This window comes from Giraffa tippelskirchi, chromosome 13, assembly GCF_054371585.1.
Source record: "Giraffa tippelskirchi isolate mGirTip1 chromosome 13, T2T-mGirTip1v1.2.pri, whole genome shotgun sequence".
Classification (NCBI taxonomy): domain Eukaryota; kingdom Metazoa; phylum Chordata; class Mammalia; order Artiodactyla; family Giraffidae; genus Giraffa; species Giraffa tippelskirchi.
Window position 1 is genome coordinate 110,099,402 of NC_137287.1, and position 18,514 is coordinate 110,117,915.

An 18,514-nucleotide genomic window follows, 5' to 3' on the forward strand; every position below is an offset into this window, starting at 1 on the left:
GATTCCTCCTTCCCATCTCCAACCCTCCTGCCTCCTTGGAGCAGTTCTCTCAGGGTTACTTGAGATGCTGTCTCCCAAGCTTGAAATTCCTAAAAATTCCCACCAAAGAAAACAACTCTCAACTTCCAGGTTGTGACTATTTTTTTTTAGTGGACAATACCCAGTCCTCTCCTAAGGGGAACGCCTCTAATTTCATTTCTCTTTGGGTCCTGACAGGTCCATCGAGTCTTTGAAGAGCAGCCCTGATCAAGAGTGAGAGCAAGGGGGTAGATGAACAGGAAAGTCTCAAACCCCAGGATGAGCTTCTTTGGTTTTTTGGATAAGAGACTGCTGTGCTGTCTCCCCCCTCATCCCTTCTGAGACTCGGGCAGTAACTAACTCACTGATCATTTCTGCTTTTTCACCTTAGGTAGGCAAAAAGTCATTTAAAAAAAAAGGAAAAAAGAGAAAAATGAAAGAGAAAACACACACATGCATCCCTCATAAGCATTAAAAAATAGTATTTCACGGAACAAAGAAAATGCTTGATCCCACAGGCAGCCCTGCTTGAAAGACATCTTGTTAAGCTAGAGCTTGTGCAAAAGAAAAAGACTGCAGTTTTCCTGGGTTTGATGTTTATCTCCAGCCGAGCACCGCCATTCAAACCAATCAAAGTTTGACTGGGTTCAGAAATGCCACACCAGCACATTCTGAATTCCTAGTCGCCCCAAAACACTGTAAGTGAAAAACATCTGCATCTAAAACAAGACAGTTAAGAAGACAGGCACAATGCTAATGCTGGGTGTCTATTTTTGGTCACCAGCTTACTGAGGAGCAAAGCGGGGAAGAGAGCGTGCTTTCCTCTTTTATTTTGTCCATTTATTGTTATTTTTTAAACCTTGGCAAAATATACATAACATAAAATTGACCATTTTAACCATTTTCTAAGTGTACTGTTTAATGACATTACATACATTCATGATGTTGTCCATCTTCAGAACTTTTTCAGGTTTTCAAACAGAAACTCCACACCCAGGACTTCCCGGGTAGTCTAGTGGTTAAGAATCCATCTGTCAATGCAGGGGACATGGGTTCGATCCCTGGTCCAGGAGGATCCCACATGCCTCAGGGCAGCTAAGCCTGTGCTCTAGAAGCCACTGCACGTCACAATCAGAGAGCAGGCCCTGCCCTCTGCAACTAGAGCAAGGCCATGCACATCAGTGAAGACCCAGCAACAACCCTAAATAAACAAATAAAATTTAAAAAGAAACAGAAACTCCATATCCATTAAACTGGGGTTTCCCAGGTGACTCAGTGGTAAAGAATCCTCCTACAAATGCAGGAGATGCAGGTTCAATCCCTGGGTAGGGAAGATCCCCTGGAGAAGGAAAGGACAACCCACTCCAATATTCTTTTTTTTTTTAATATCTATTTATTTGTTTGACTGTGGTGGGTCTTCATTGCTGTGTGCGGGCTTTCTCTGCTCTAGTTGCAGTGAATGAAGGCTACTCTCTAGTTGTGGTGTGCGAGCTTCTCATGGAGGTGGCTTCTCTTGTGTAGCATGGGCTCTAGGTACACTGGGTTCAGTAGTTGCTCTTCTTGGGCTAGAGCGCTGACTTAGTAGTTATAGTGCACTGAGATAGTTGCTCCTAGCTATGTGAGATCTTCCTGGATCAGGGATTGAACTGGAGTCCCTTGCATCGCGAGGTGGATTTTTAACCACTGGACCACTAGAGAAGCACCGTGCCCCCACCCCCACTTCAGTATTTTTGCCTGGAAAATACCATGGACTGAGGAGCCTGGTGGTCTATAGTCCATGGGGTTGCAAAAGAGTTGGACACGACTGAGCCACTGAGGACACACACACACACCCATTAAACTTTCCATTCTTTCTTCCCCATGATCCTTGGCAACCACCATTCTCTGTCCCTATGAATTTGACTACTTCAGGTACTTTGGATAAGTGGAATCACACTAAATTTGTCCTTTTGTGACCAATTTATTTCACTTAGCATAATGCCTTCAAGGTTCGTGTTGAAGGATGTGCCAGATTTCCCTTCCTTTTATGGCTGAATAATATTTCATTGTGTGTACAAACCACACTTTGTCTATCCCTGTACCTATTAATGGGCATTTGGATTGCTCCTACCTCTTGGCTACTGTGAGTACTATTGCTATGAACATGTGTGTACAAGTATCCATTTATGTCCGGGCTTTCGATTTTGGGGGGATATAGACCTAGAAGTGGAATTGGTGGGCCCATGCTAAGTCTATGTTTAATTTTTTTTTGAGAAACTGCACACACAAGAGTGTGCCTCTCTTAATCTTTCTTGAGTTTCTTTTCTAATGAGCTCAGCTCCCTGGGAAGTCCTGGGGGAGGGTCACAGCAGAGAGGTCATTGCCAGGGGAGTGCCGCTACTAAGGGTCTTCCAGGGAAAGATGTGCGGTAAGAGCGGCTGTCAGCATCCAGCTTGTGGAGAAGATGCCTGCAGGGAAAGAGAGCAGCTGTCTCCTGGGGTCAGAGATTGAATGGCAATTGAATTCATAAAAAGAGGGCATTTCTGGGAGCCCAGTAGATGCTAATACCAAAGAGGCTGTGTCAGGGCTGTGTCCCTCAGTCAGGTCCAACTCTTTGCAACCTCGTGGACTGTAGCCTGCCTCTATCCATAGGGATTCTCCAGGCAAGAACACTGGAGTGGGTTGCCATGCCCTCCTCCAGGGGATCTTCCCAATCCAGGGATTGAACCCAGGTCTCCTGCACTGCAGGCAGATTCTTCACAGTCTGAGCCACCAGGTAAGCCCACCAAAGAGGCTAAACTGGTAGAAAAAACTATGTATAAGGCAAAAGTGATTACTTAGGAATAGACATGGCTTTTCTTTTAGGAAACCCAACACTGATGATTTGTTGATGTAAACAAGCAGGACTCTAAGGGGGCTTTTCCCCATATGTTCTGCTTTATCTCCTCTCTGAAGTACCTAGATAACAGTATTTGATGCACATTTCCTGAGTTGTTTTACTGATGTGAAAAACTTCTCACCAAAAGGAAGATGTTAACTACTTGATGATTATGCGTACATAGCCTCAGGCTTCCCAGTGCCCAAGGACTGATAATGTTAACCCCTGTGAAACCGCCCTGTTTTCTCACCATCAACCAATCAAGGCATGCCAGTCTTCCCTAGGGGGTGCAGGGATGGGAGATTGCCAGTTATAGGGGGAAATACATCAAGTTGGCTCTTTCCTTACCAGGGGAAACAAGCAGAGGGGCATACCTCTCACCACTCCTTTGATAAAAAACAGTCACTATCTGGGGCCTAGGGATCTGTGCTATGAACCATCATGCTGCTCCTGCTAAATCGCTTCAGTTGTGAAGGACTCTTTGCGATCCCATGGACTGTAGCCCTCGGGGCTCCTCTGTCCATGGGATTCTCCAGGCAAGAATACTGGAGTGGATTTCCATTTCCTCCTCCAGGGGATCTTCCTGACCCAGGGATTGAGTCTCTTATGTCTACCTGCATTTTCAGACTGGTTCTTTATCACTAGTGTCAACTGGGATACTATTTTTTTTACTCCTATCTAGGAAAATTCGGCAAATACTGCTTTACAATGTGAAACTTCTCGATGATAAATCCAGAAAGCTATGCTATTTTACTATACTCTTAGAAGGAAAACAATTTGCATCCTGTCTCCTTTGCTTTTTTATTTAAAAAAAAAAAATTCCGCCTTTCATCAAGTACCCTCCTACTTTCAGCACACTCTTCTGTTATCTTGTCAGTTACAACTCCTGCAGAAATAATTATGATCTGAATTACCAATGTATTTTCATATGAGCTCCCACATTTCTGGGACATCTTCCCATATGTTGATTGAGACCCCCCCAAAAGTGGAGATTACAATGTTAGGCATTTTCCATATATTGTATCATTTTTTTTCTCATTAGTTCTCTATATCTGTGAGCCTGTTACTTTTTTAAAATATGTTTATTTTATGTTGGAGTATAGTTGATTAACCTTGTGTTGGTTTCAAATGTAGAGCAAAGTATCATTTAATTCTCAAAGCAACCCCTAATGTTGGTTTTATCATTCCCATTTTTCCCATAGCAAGAAAAAGAGTGTCCCAGAGGTTGAATAAAGTTCCCAAAGCCTTGATGAGCTATTAATCACACCAAGGTGTTAGGCTTGGCAATAGCTCTTCCAAGTGGTACCCAAAGCCAAAGACTCAGATGTTGCTCTTAAACTCATAAGTATCTGTAACTGAAGACTTTTTCAGTTGTAAGTCACAGAAAACCCAATCCAAACTGGCTTAGGCAAAAAGGGAATTTATTGGCTTATATAACTCTAAATTCCATGAGTAACAGCCTTCAGATGTGACTCAATATAGGAGGTCAAATGATGTCATCAGCATGTGTATATATATATATATATATATATATATATATATATATACACACACACACACATCTATGTGCCTCTCAACTTGAATAAATGATTTTTCTGTTTTGTTACCATCCTCAGGTAGACTCTCCTTCTCCTGCAAGTGGCTGCTGGCAGCTCCTTCTAGCTTTATGTCCAATGGAAAGGAGTCCTATGTGGTCATAGCCATATAGTCTGGAGGGTTTTCCTCATCAGAGAGACTTAGGACATGTGTCCATCCTTAACTGCAGCCTGGAGTGGCTGTTCTTTGGGTTCTGCGCTCCACACAGTTGGGAGTTAATCCTCTGAACTCTAAGAAGTAGGTACTATATTACATCCATCGTACGGATGAGGAAGCTGAGTGATAGGAAGGTGAAGTGACTTGTCAGAGCCTATGTTAAAGGTAGGATTGAAACCCAGATAGACCACGTCCTGAATTCTTTCTCTCTCCTACTACATTCTGGCTTTTGACAGCTGTGTGTGATTGTAGTACTGTGTCAGTTCCATGCCATGGGCTTCCCATGATCTCTTCCTGAACTAATTCTAGGTTATATTCAGCCTCAGGTCTCTTCCCCTATAGTCTCTGTAACTCACACATCTTCCCAAGAAAGAGCCACGTGTTCTCTCACCTACACTGGCCACATGCCTGGCTCTGCTCTAGACACTTGGGAGAGGGGTGGGGACCCTGTGGTCAAGAAGATTCCTGTCCATACCTAGACAGCTAAACTAGTGATGTTGAAGATAATTCAAAGGTCTTCGCCAACCACCTGGTGAGAAAGACATCAAATAAATAAACCCACATGGTTCTTGAATTTTCCATTGCTGTTATTTCTCTGCCTTAAGTGGAGGTGGCTAAGGGATTCAGAGGTGGTATTTGTTCCAGATAGCTTATGTATTCTAGATCTCAATTTCAACATTCTGAATTGGACCCAATGGTGAGTTCTTGGACTATATGAAATCTAAAGCATGATGGTTTTTCCCAGTGGTTCTCCAGATGTACCAATACCTCTCAAGTGCACATAGCTTATGTCTTTACCTAGGGGCTCCCACTGTGGTTATGATAGCAAGAATATGTCACACGGTGTGTCATAAGTATCAGGGGTTACCTTCCAGAAATGGCATTCCTCTTCAGTGCTGATCCCGACAGCAGATCCATCACACACATCACACTGGGAAGATGTGGACTGGGAGTCAGGATTTGGCATCACTACTCTCCGAGGCGGCTGCGACGGCTCGGCGCAGAAGCGTGGCCGAGAGGAGCTAGGCCGGGCCGGGCAACGGGGGCCGGGAGCCGGGGGCGGCAACCGAGAGGGGCTAGGCCGGGGCGGCGGCCGAGAGGGGATAGGCCGGGCCGGGGGCGGGGGTGGCGGCCAAGAGGGGATAGGCCGGGCCGGGGGCCGGGGGCCGGGGGCCGGGGGCGGCGGCCGACAGGGGCTAGGCCGGGCCGGGGGCCGGGGGCCGGGAGCCGGGGGCGGCAACCGAGAGGGGCTAGGCCGGGCCGGGGGCCGGGGGCGGCGGCCGACAGGGGCTAGGCTGGGCTGAGGCCCGGGAGCCGGGGGCGGCGGCCGACAGGGCCTAGGCCGGGCCGGGGGCCGGGGGCCGAGGGCCGGGAGCTGGGGGCGGCGGCCGAGAGAGCCTAGGCCGGGCCAGGGCCCGGGGGCCGGGGGTGGCGGCCAAGAGGGGCTAGGCCGGGCCGGGGGCCGGGGGCCGGGGGCGGCGGCCGACAGGGACTAGGCCGGGTCGGGGGCCGGGGGCAGCGGCTGACAGGGCCTAGGCCGGGCCGGGGGCCGAGAGCCGGGGGCCGGAGGCGGCAGCCGAGAGGGGCTAGGCCAGGCCGGGGGCTGGGGCCGGCGGCGGCGGTGGCGGTGGCGGCGGCGGCGGCGGCGGCGGCGGCGGCGGCAAGAGGAATTACCCAAGGCCCAAGGTAAGAGAAACCCAAGTAAGACGGTAAGTGTTGCGAGAGGGCATCAGAGGGCAGACACACTAAAATTAAAACTACAGAAAACTAGCTAATCTGATCACACGGACCACCGCTTTGTCTATCTCAGTGAAACTAAGCCATGCCGTGTGGGGCCACCCAAGACGGATGGGTAATGGTGGAGAGGTCTGACAGATTGTGGTCCACTGGAGAAGGGCATGGCAAACCACTTCAGTATTCTTGCCTTGAGAACCCCATGAACAGTATGAAAAGGCAGAAGGATAGGACACTGAAAGATGAACTCCCCAGGTCAGTAGGTGCCCAATATGCTAATGGAGATCAGTGGAGAAATAACTCCAGAAAGAATGATGGGATGGAGCCAAAGCAAAAACGATACCCAACTGTGGATGTGACTGGTGATAGACGCGAAGTCCGATGCTGTAAAGAGCAATATTGCATAGGAACCTGGAATGGGTCCATGAATCAAGGTCCATGAATCAAGGCAAACTGGAAGTGGTCAAACAGGAGATGGCAAGAGTGAACGTTGACATTCTAGGAATCAGCGAACTAAGATGGACTGGAATGGGTGAATTTAACTCAGATGACCATTATATCTACTACTGTGGGCAAGAATCCCTTAGAAGAAGTGGAGTAGCCATCATGGTCAACAAAAGAGTCCAAAATGCAGTACTTGGATGCAATCTCAAAAACTACAGAATGATCTCTGTTCGTTTCCAAGGCAAACCATTCAATATCACGGTAATCCAAGTCTATGCCCTGACCAGTAACGCCGAAGAAGCTGAAGTTGAACGGTTCTATGAAGACCTACAAGACGTTCTAGAACTAACACCCAAAAAAGATATCCTTTTCATTATAGGGGACTGGAATGCAAAAGTAGGAAGTCAAGAAACACCTGGCGTAACAGGCAAGTTTGGCCTTGGAGTACAGAATGAAGCAGGGCAAAGGCTAATAGAGTTTTGCCACGAGAATGCATTGGTAATAGCAAACACCTTATTCCAACAACACAAGAGAAGACTCTACACGTGGACATCACCAGATGGTCAACACCGAAATCAGATTGATTATATTCTTTGCAGCCAAAGATGGAGAAGCTCTATACAGTCAGCAAAAACAAGACCAGGAGCAGACTGTGGCTCAGATCATGAATTGCTTATTGCCAAATTCAGACTTAAATTGAAGAAAGTAGGGAAAACCACTAGACCATTCAGGTATGACCTAGATCAGATCCCTTATGAGTATACAGTGGAAGTGACAAATAGATTTAAGGGACTAGACCTGATAGACAGAGTGCCTGATGAACTATGGACAGAGGTTCGTGACATTGTACAGGAGACAGGGATCAAGAAAATCCCCATGGAAAAGAAATGCAAAAAAGCAAAATGGCTGTCTGAGGAGGCCTTACAGATAGCTGGGAAGAGAAGAGAAGCGAAAAGCAAAGGAGAAAAGGAAAGATATTCTCATCTGAATGCAGAGTTCCAAAGAATAGCAAGGAGAGATAAGAAAGCCTTCCTCAGCGATCAGTGCAAACAAATAGAGGAAAACAACAGATTGGGAAAGACTAGAGACCTCTTCAAGAAAATTAGAGATACCAAAGGAATATTTCATGCAAAGATAGGCTCGATAAAGGACAGAAATGGTATGGACCTAAGAGAAGCAGAAGATATTAAGAAGAGGTGGCAAGAATACACAGAAGAACTGTACAAAAAAGATCTTCATGACCTAGATAATCACGATGGTGTGATCACTCACCTAGAGCCAGACATCCTGGAATGTGAAGTCAAGTGGGCCTTAGAAAGCATCACTACGAACATAGCTAGTGGAGGTGATGGAATTCCAGTTGAGCTATTTCAAATCCTCATAGATGATGCTGTGAAAGTGCTGCACTCAATATGCCAGCAAATTTGGAAAACTCAGCAGTGGCCACAGGACTGGAAAAGGTCAGTTTTAGTTCCAATCCCAAAGAAAGGCAATGCCAAAGAATGCTCAAACTACCGCACAATTGCACTCATCTCACATGCTAGTAAAGTAATGCTCAAAATTCTCCAAGCCAGGCTTCAGCAATACGTGAACCGTGAACTTCCAGATGTTCAAGCTGGCTTTAGAAAAGGCAGAGGAACCAGAGATCAAATTGCCAATATCTGCTGGATCATCGAAAAAGCAAGAGAGTTCCAGAAAAACATCTATTTCTGCTTTATTGACTATGCCAAAGCCTTTGACTGTGTGGATCACAATAAACTGTGGAAAATTCTGAAAGAGATGGGAATACCAGACCATCTGACCTGTCTCTTGAGAAACCTGTATGCAGGTCAGGAAGCAACAGTTAGAACTGGACATGGAACAACAGACTGGTTCCAAATAGGAAAAGGAGTACGTCAAGGCTGTATATTGTCACCCTGCTTATTTAACTTCTATGCAGAGTACATCATGAGAAACGCTGGGCTGGAAGAAACACAAGCTGGAATCAAGATTGCCGGGAGAAATATCAATAACCTCAGATATGTGGATGACACCACCCTTATGGCAGAAAGTGAAGAAGAACTAAAGAGCCTCTTGATGAAGGTGAAGGAGGAGAGTGAAAAAGTTGGCTTAAAGCTCAACGTTCAGAAAACTAAGATCATGGCATCTGGTCCCATCACTCCATGGGAAATAGATGGGGAAACAGTGGAAACAGTGTCAGACTTTACTTTTTTGGGCTCCAGAATCACTGCTGATGGTGACTGCAGCCATGAAATTAAAAGATGCTTACTCCTTGGAAGGAAGGTTATGGCCAACCTAGATAGCATGTTTAAAAGCAGAGACATTACTTTGCCAACAAAAGTCCGTCTAGTCAAGGCTATGGTTTTTCCAGTGGTCATGTATGGATGTGAGAGTTGGACGGTGAAGAAAGCTGAGCGCCGCAGAATTGATGCTTTTGAACTGTGGTGTTGGAGAAGACTCTTGAGAGTCCCTTGGACTGCAAGGAGATCCAATCAATCCATCCTAAAAGAGATCAATCCTGGGTGTTCATTGGAAGGTCTGATGTTGAAGCTGAAGCTCCAATACTTTGGCCACCTCATGCGAAGGGTTGACTCATTGGAAAAGACCCTAATGCTGTGTAGGATTGGGGGCGGGAGGAGAAGGGGACGACAGAGGATGAGATGGTTGTATGGCATCACCGACTCGATGAACATGGGTTTGGGTAGTCTCCGGGAGTTGGTGATGGACAGAGAGGCCTGGCGTGCTGCAATTCATGGGGTCGCAGAGAGTCGGACACAACTGAGCGACTTAACTGAACTGAACTGAACTCTCCTATCACTGTATCTATGGGTGATCTCTCAAATATCTCTTGCCCTTTCTACACCCTAGACTTTTCCTTTGCTGACCGAAGAGATTGAAATAAATGCATGTGAAAGAGTATTACCCACTGTGCCAAGAATGAAGAACAAAAAAGGCCCTGGAGAACATTTTGAGATCCTTAGAGAAGTCAGATTCTCATCAGGGGATGGAAGGTTATTAGATAATTATGTTGAGCATGTACACAGAAAGATCTCAGGACAGGAGCCAACTCTAGGAACCAGGAGTCAAAAATGGACTTAAAGTGTTCACATCTCAGGATTGATCAGGAGAGAGAGAATGTTGGTGAGACCGGACAGGGCAATGAAGTATGTCCGCGAGGCACATGCGTCTTTGTGAGGTTACATCTCAAGGTTAATTCCTCCAAGTCCCACCCATAATCTGCTTCTTTCAGGAGACAGAGACTTTGCCTGCCTCATAGCTTTGCTGCAGGCAGTTAAACTAATTACACTGATGGGAAATTCTCATCTACATCAGAAAGACAGAGACCTTCTTTCAGATGTGGCAAATGTTAGACACACTTGCTGCTTTCACTCCTACTCCCTGTGTCTGTGGAAGACATCACTAATCAATTACTGCCTCTTTCCCACTGGGCTTGGACAAAGCTTCAGAGTCTGAGATACAGCCTCCTATGCAGCCAGTACCAATCCATTAAAGATGGCACTTAAGATGCAACTGATTTCTCAAACTGGCTGCTGGGTTGTCTCATCTACCGTCCTTTGTAGAACGTAACATTAGGATCCTCCAGTAGTGGGAGACAAAGTGGTCTGAGGCTTGATTTTCAGACCCAGTGTGAGATAATATGAACTGCAAAGACAGAGGCAAATGTAAAAGTTTTGGGCACGTGCCTACAGAAGGGTTTGGTAACAGCACTTGTTTAAGGCGATTGCTTTGGGTCAGACTGGGATCAGAGGGAGCCCCTCAGACATGGCCAGAGATTCTCCCACTCAAATCTGTCTGGCTTTACTATAAATGGACTCCGACTGTCTCCTCAGGTGTCTGGTGTATCATTTCAGCTTCTTGGCTTTCATTCAAAATAGATCTTAGGTACCGACAGGATCTTGTCTACCCATCCTTTTTTATCATCCATGTATCGTTATAATCCACCAGTTTATTAAGAATTAATAGATAATGGGCTGGCCCTGTTTCCGGCCCTCTTCAGCTATGTTTCAGTGGTCCAGGGAAAGGACCACAAGTGAGGGAGCACCCTACCTCCCTATTTATATTTAATCAGATGCTAAGAGTGCAGGATCTCCAAGTTGCCAGGGTCTTAACTCTTAAAGGGACAGTCTTTTGTTGGAAATACAATAATAGTGTATGCAAGAAAAAAAAAGCAAATAAGATGTTTGCCCGATGTTTTAGTAGCCATCTTGCCTAAAGGGAAAGCAACACAGACTACAAACTCTGGTGTGAGGTTTGATCTTTTAGTTTCACGTACGTTGAAATAACGTGAAAAAATGTGAGCCTTAACAGCAATGTTTAGGTTGTCACTGTGACCGCACTGTAGTAAAAGTGGGCTATTAATTGTCTTCTCTACAGAGAGAGGGTGATACGGAGAAAAGAGATTTTAGGTCTGGTATACCTGGGTTTGAAATTCAGCTTCATTACACAATATATATGAACTTGAGGACATTACCTTACCTCCCCTAAGCCTTGGTTTCCTTTCCACAGAAGCTGGAACAACTTGTTTTTATTTAAATTCTTCAGAAGACATTTCTCTAGCAAGACAAAGGAACCAAGATATTGTGTGAGTCAGAGGCCATCTTATTGAAACAGAATTAAAGTCTATTTTAGAATCAACTGAACAAATTGGAAACTGGGGACTAGATTTTATCAGAGCGCTTATAGTTACATCATTTCTACCATAGGACAATGGATTCTCAGTTGTCTACCTAAAGGGAAGGACAATGGATTCTCAGTTGTCTACCTAAGGGGAGGCTGAACAGAATAAACAGAGCAGTCTTGGACTAGTTGTAACCCTAGGGTTTGCCCTTAGAGGCATAGATGTGTTAGTCAAACTACACCAACTTTCCTTTCCAGATAATAGTAATCATTTTGTGTTATTGAATTCAAATCATACCTAAGAAGGCCAAGGCCACTGCTGGATAAGAAATAATACATTTTACAACTGGAAATGAAAATTTTTTTTGAAGGGCAGTTAAATGGACTAGATGGGCAGACATAGGGTTTTAAGCCTGGACATTGCTCATCCTGGGAGCTGGGACCTTGCTCAGACACGTCCATGCACATGGGGCTCAGAGCTAGGATACTAGCTACTCTCTCCAGATGAGTTCATCTTCTTCCCTTTAGTGGGCATGACAGCCAGGTAGCCTGTTTCTGTTCCTTTTCTCTCCAGCTTAGCTACTAGGAAGCATAAAGCAATGACATGAGAGGCTCTTTTGCTTTCCTCACTCTTGCTCTTTTTGGAAATAATTTTCCCTTCCGATGTTATTTATTTTTTTAAATCCCAAGCTAATGGTTCTGGTTTTTTGGCTTTGTAATTAAAAAAAAAAATTATTTGGCTGTCACTATGGAAGACGGTATAGAGATTCCTTAAAAAAAACTAGGAATAAAACCACTATATGAGCCAGCAATCCACTACTAGGCACATACCCTGAGGAAACCAAAATTGAAAAAGACACTTGTACCCCAATGTTCATTGCAGCACTGTTTACAATAGCTAGAACGTGGAAGCAATCTAGATGTCCATTGACAGATGAATGGATAAAGAAGCTATGGCACGTATATACAATGGAATAATACTCAGCCATAAAAAGGAACACATTTTAGTGAGTTCTAATGATGTGGATGAACCTAGAGCCTATTATACAGAGTGAAGTAAGTCAGAAAGAGAAATAAAAATATCATATACTGGTGCATATACATGGAAGAATCTAAAAAGATGGCACTGATGAACTTATTTTCAGGGCAGCAATGGAGAAACAGACGTAGAGACCAGACCTATGGACACTGGAGAGGAGAGAAGGGAGAGGGTGAGATGTATGGAGAGAGTAACATGGAGATTTACATTACCACGTGTAAAATAGATAGCCAGTGGGAATTTGCTGTATGCCTCAGGGGACACAAACAGGGGCTCTGTGACAGTCTAGAAGGGTGGGGTGGGGAGGGAGATGGGAGGGAGGCTTGAGAGGGAGGGGACCTGGGTGTACCTATGGCTGATTCTTGTTGATGTATGATGAAAACCCACAAAATTCTGTAAAGCAATTATCCCTCAGTTAAAAAAAAAAAAAAAAGTTATAATGAAATACCATTTCAAACCCATTCAGTTGAGAGAAATGAAGAAGTCTGTGTCCATGCATGAGAGCACGTGGTCTACAGCATACATTCTCAAAAAAAAAAAAAAAAAAATTTGGCTGTGCTGGGTCTTAGTTGTGGCGTGTGGGATCTTCATTGTGTCATGTGGAATCTCTAGCTGCAGTACAGGGGGATCTAGTTCCCTGACCAGAGATCAAACCCAGGTCCCCCATACTGGGATCTCAGAGTCCTAGCCACTGGACCACCAGGGAAGTCCCTTGGCTTTGTGATTTTTAAGCAGATATTCATTCATTCATGCATGCATGCATAGGCTGAAGCAGTGGAGTCTGACTTGAGTAGGTTAGGATATCAGTTATCCCATTTTTGCCATTGTGCAAAAGTGTTACTCAATAGCTGTGTCTTCACCTTAAACTGGGGTATTAATAGAAGCAGACTCCCAGAGTCATTGTGAGGATTCAGTGAGATGCCATGATACAGTGCCTTAACACCGAGCCTGGCACATAGCAGCACACCCTCAGACCATTTCATTTCTCATCCACTTCTGAGTTAGGATGTTGGCAAATGATAACTGTAACAAACAAACACCTATAACACAACAACGGCAGTGACAGCCCTGGCTGGCCTCCTTGACTACTTTTTTCAGCTTGGGTAACTATATACCTTGGGCTTCTCAGGTGGCTCGGTGGTAAAGAATCTGTTTGCCAATACAGAATACTCAGGTTCGACTTCTGCATTGGGAAGATCCCCTGGAGAAGGAAATGGCAACCCACTGCGCTATTCTTGCCTGGGAAATCCCATGGACAGGGGAGCCTGGCAGACTACAGTCCATGGAGTTGCAAAGAGTCGGACATGACTTAGTGACTAAACAACAACTATATACCCTATATTCCCGAGATCTGAGTCCATAGAGATCTGTCCATAGGCACTGGAACGTTCCTGGTTACCTGACTTCAGCCACCATAGAACAACATCGTAAACCAGCAAATGCCAGACAGCTTTCCCACTCAGTCGGGGGTGGGAGGGGGCGGTCTCATGGATTCCCCCTTGTGAATGGTAATTGTGCTTGCACTGCCAGTCCAGACTTTCTCTATTTAGCCTGCACTCCAGTCTCACCGGCGATTCTCCTGAGGCCACCAATGAATGTGGCTTAAATGGAAAATGTTGTTTGTGCGTGCAATGTCAGTGAAGATGTTATTAATACAGCTCTCAGAAGACAGCTGCTGCCAACCTGCTGGAGAAACTGCAGCCACAAACAGAGTCTGATGGTTTATCCCACCATCACAGGGCTAGGAGGCACTTCGAAGTCCTGAGGTCCAGCCCATTTGTGATGTTCAAGGCCCGCCGTCCCGGGGCCACCTCACTTGGGCACCAGTGGCTCCAAGGGAAGGAAATCTCTCCTTAATTATAGCTCCTATTGTGGCTTTTTCCATCTCTGGGAAAATCTGTTCATTACAATTTTTTTTTCCTAGCATTGGCTTCAAATTTGCTTTTTCAGAATATTGTCTCATTGATGCTAATTCAGATTCTTGTCATTACAAGGTACAACTAAAATCTCTCTTACCCATGGTAGCTTTATAGATTAGAAGAAGACCGCTGTGGCTCCAGGGAGATTTCTCCACTGGCAAGTTAAGCATTCCCAAGCCCCCTTATCTCAGACTCACATCCCATCTCCACCTTGGACAAGCTGTGTTATGTTGGGGAAATATCTAACTTCACCCAAATCTCAGTTTTCTTAAGTAAAAATGGGGCATGCATATTTATATATTTATTTAAAATAGTATATAGCTTGGAGAGAGGTGAAGTTAGATGAGCTAAATTATAAGGTTCTAGACAATGCCTGGCATCTAAGCGGCACTTAATACATATTAGTGATCATTACTGTTGCTGTTTTGTCATTGGGCTTTAAACATAATACCCTAGGTGTGCTCCGACTGCCTCAGAGATGATTCCCAACTCACCATGGTCTATAAACTTGTGAATGGTCTGGTCTCTGCCTACCTTTCCACCCTCATCTCTCGCTGGTTCTTTCCTTGGCTGGCTACACTCCATTCATGTTCATATTCTTCTATGTCTATGCTTGTGCTAAACTCTTTCCTACCTTGGGGTCTTCACTTCTGCTGTCCTCTCTTTGTGCTACGCTCCTCCTTCTCATTTGGATGCCCATAATTCTCATCATTGTTCCTTTCTCATTGTCGTGTCCCACTTTTCTAAACCCCACTTTCCAAAAGAAGCTTCCCTTGATCTTCCATTTAACAAATTTTTTCAATATATTTCTCACACCGCACCCTGTCTCTGTTCCTCATAACAGCCATCAAAATATGCAATTATATATTTGCCCGGGTGTTTAGCTTTTTAATGTTCTTCTTTTTTTTTTTTTTACTGCTAAAATGTCAGCCATAGAAACACAGGGAAAGAGTCTTTTTTCATATTTTAAAATGTTTTTTCTCAACATGCTATAATGGAAAAATCTAAACATAAAGAACATTGAAAGAACTGTAAAATGAACCTCCATATACACATCCTTTATATTATACAAATAATATTTTAATATATTATCTTTAACACATATTTATCCATCCATACCCTCTCCCTCCCTCCATCCCCCCATTTGTCCATTGTTCTTATTACTTGATGCATTTCAATCTAGCATGAGACATCAGTATACTTCATCCCTAAGCACTGCAGCATGTCCATCATTACAAACCAGAGTTCAATAGTCACTTATGATTTCTTCTTTTGCTCTTGAGGTAAGATGCACATAGATTTAAATGCACAAGTATTAAGTGCACAGTTTGATGAGTTTTGAAAATGTACACTGATATAACTCAAGGGGTTTCCCTGATAGCTTAGTTGGTAAAGAATCTGCCTGCAGTGCAGGGGACCTGGGTTCAATCCCTGGGTCAGGAAAATTCCCTGGAGAAAAAAATGCAAATCACTCCACTGTGCTTGCCTGGACAATCTCATGGTCAGAGGAGCCTGGCCGGCTACAGTCCATGGGGTGGCAAAAGTCGGATATGACTTAGCGACTAAATCACTCATATAAACCAAGTCCCTATCAACACAGAAAACTTTAATGTCACTCACCCCAAAAAAGTTTCCTTGTGTACCCTCTTAGTTAAACTTCAACTCCACTCATCCTTGAGGCAACTGCTGTTCCGATCTTTTTTGATATTGATTAGTTTTTCTTTTTCTAGAATTTAATCTAAATGGAATGATAGAGTATGTATTCTTTTTTGCAGGACTTCTTTCATTCAACATAGTGTTTTCAAGATTCTTCCAAATTGTGACATATATCAATAGTTCATTCTTTTTATTGCTGAGTAGTGTTCCATTGTACGGATATATGTTGATACCACAATCTGTTCTACTGATGGACATCTGGGCTACTTTTTATTTTGACTATTATGAATAAAGAGATTCTGTGCATTCTATTCTATTCTATTACGTTCATTTATTTTGTTTTTGATGATAAATAAAGAGGCCACACTTATTTGGTTACATTCATTTATCTTAGGTAAATAGCTAGGAGTGAAGTTTCTGAGTCATAAAGTAAGTATAAGTTTAGTTATATAAAATACTGCTGGAGGGACTTCCCTAGTGGTCCAGGGGTTAAGAATCCACCTACCAGTGCAGGGGACATGGGTTCAATCCCTGGCCCAGGAAGAACCCACATGCCGTGAGGCAACTAAACCTTCAGACCACAACTACTGAAGCCCTAGCATCAAAGCAAGAGAACCCACTGCAATGAGAAGCCTGCGCATTCTAACTAGAGAGTAGGGGCCACTTGCCGCAACTAGGGAAAGCCCTCACACAACAATGAAGACACAGTACGGCCAAAAATAAATAAATGAATAAAACAAAAAGTAAAACATTCCCAAAGTCGTTGTACAAGAGTTTATTTTATTCATTAACATCAACCGGCTAGTAAGTGAGTCTGTCACCAAATTAGTGTCTAATAAATATTTGTGAAATTAATGAAAAGAGAACATAAATATTAGCATAGTGACTATTCTAACCTTTTCTTACTAGTTTACTAGCTAAGTGTGAGCCTTCGAGAATCAGTTATGTTCTATGGGTTTTCAATTTCATTCTCTCTGGGAATAATAAAATGTGCCTTAGATAGTTACTGAAAAGATTGGAACACAAGAGCCAAGGATATGGTGGGGAATTTTAGGAGGTGAGTGGCACCTTTTATTTAACACCTTTTATTTAATATAACTGTGCCCTTTCTTCTGTCCCCTCTTTCTTCCTTATCACAGAAATATTGGCAAAGGCAGTCAGGGAAGATGCCAAGACTTAGGTATGGGAGGAACCAGGCAAAACGAAAGGGCAAGAAGCACTTGGACCAACCCATCGTCCCTCTCCACGGCAGATTAATGTTTCTGTCTAAAGTTGGCATTTATACACTTGACTTCTCCTACGTTTTCTCTCCTTCAGATTTAATGTCTAGGTTTGTCTGATTTTCAAACTGGGTTATTTGAATGTCAAACTTTCGATAACACTTTAATAGAGGTGTCCATTAACCCATGCTAAATTAGAGCCCAGCGTCTCTGGAAATACATGTGACATCCACATGAATACCAAATGCCCTCATTAGGCGCAGCACTTATGCGATGAATACCAAATGCAGAGCCCAACTCAGCAACTCAGACTCGGTTCCCAGGAGTTGCCAACACATCTTTGCGTTTCCTCAGCGGTACCAGTCAGCCCTGTTTGCTGTTTATTTCCGGGTGATGAGACGTGGCAATTGTGGTTTTGGCTGAAATAAACACACAGCATCCTAATCGCCAGATTCAGGGATAGAGCAGCAAGGAGGCTGGGGTGGCCCACCAAGGAGTCCGCAAGAGGATGCTCACTTAGTATGCAAGACAGATTCCAAACACTTCATAAAAGGCGATAACTTTCTTTGGCCAATGAATATATTATTTATAAGTGATTCCAATGCCTCCTTCTCTCCCTCCTTCCTTGCCAGTCCTCCCTGCCCCCATTTCACAGTACGTTGTAGCACTTGTTCCATGATGAAGCCCCTCATGATAAATAATTTATAAAGCAATTTACAAGTACATTATTTTTAGCAATAAGATAAGACCTGGGAGAAAGTGTTTTACTCACACACACACACACACACACACACACCATGGCTTATAAGGAACCGGTTATCAGGACACCACTGAGCAGTGGGGGCTGGGGCAGAGGCAAATGTTTATAAGCCACAAAACTGGGCTCTTATGCAAGAGCCTGGAGAAGCGTATAAAGCACATTTGCATAACAAGCAAGAAAAAACTCACCAAAAAGAATCTCCTTCTCATTTTTCTTTGTACACGGCTGCTAAGGTCCTTCACACGGTGTGAGTCTAAGTAGAGACGTTTTCCCTATAATGTCTAACTTCTCTTGATCTGCCTGTTGACCTAGGTTCAGGGTTAAGATTTCTCCATTAAGATAAATGACCTCAGTTTATCTTCATTATCTCTATGAGGCATAAATTATTATTCCCATTACAGGGATGAAGAAACTACGGCTGTCTCCAGGCTCCGATATTCCCCCTCTGAACTTCAATCCAGTTAAAGCCACTCATTT

General features: G+C 44.1%; 1 protein-coding gene across 1 annotated transcript in view; it reads right to left on the bottom strand.

Moving 5' to 3' along the window:
• Positions 1-10,751, bottom strand: part of LOC145530988 (uncharacterized) — a 36,240-nt gene extending 25,489 nt beyond the window's left edge. The window contains exons 1-2 of the mRNA XM_081552308.1: positions 10,717-10,751; positions 5,496-5,877 (exon numbers count right to left, since the gene is read on the bottom strand). Of these exons, the coding sequence (XP_081408434.1) occupies positions 5,496-5,877; positions 10,717-10,751 (417 nt within the window). The remainder of the gene's footprint in view (positions 1-5,495; positions 5,878-10,716) is intronic.
• Between the last annotated feature and the right edge of the window lie 7,763 nt (positions 10,752-18,514).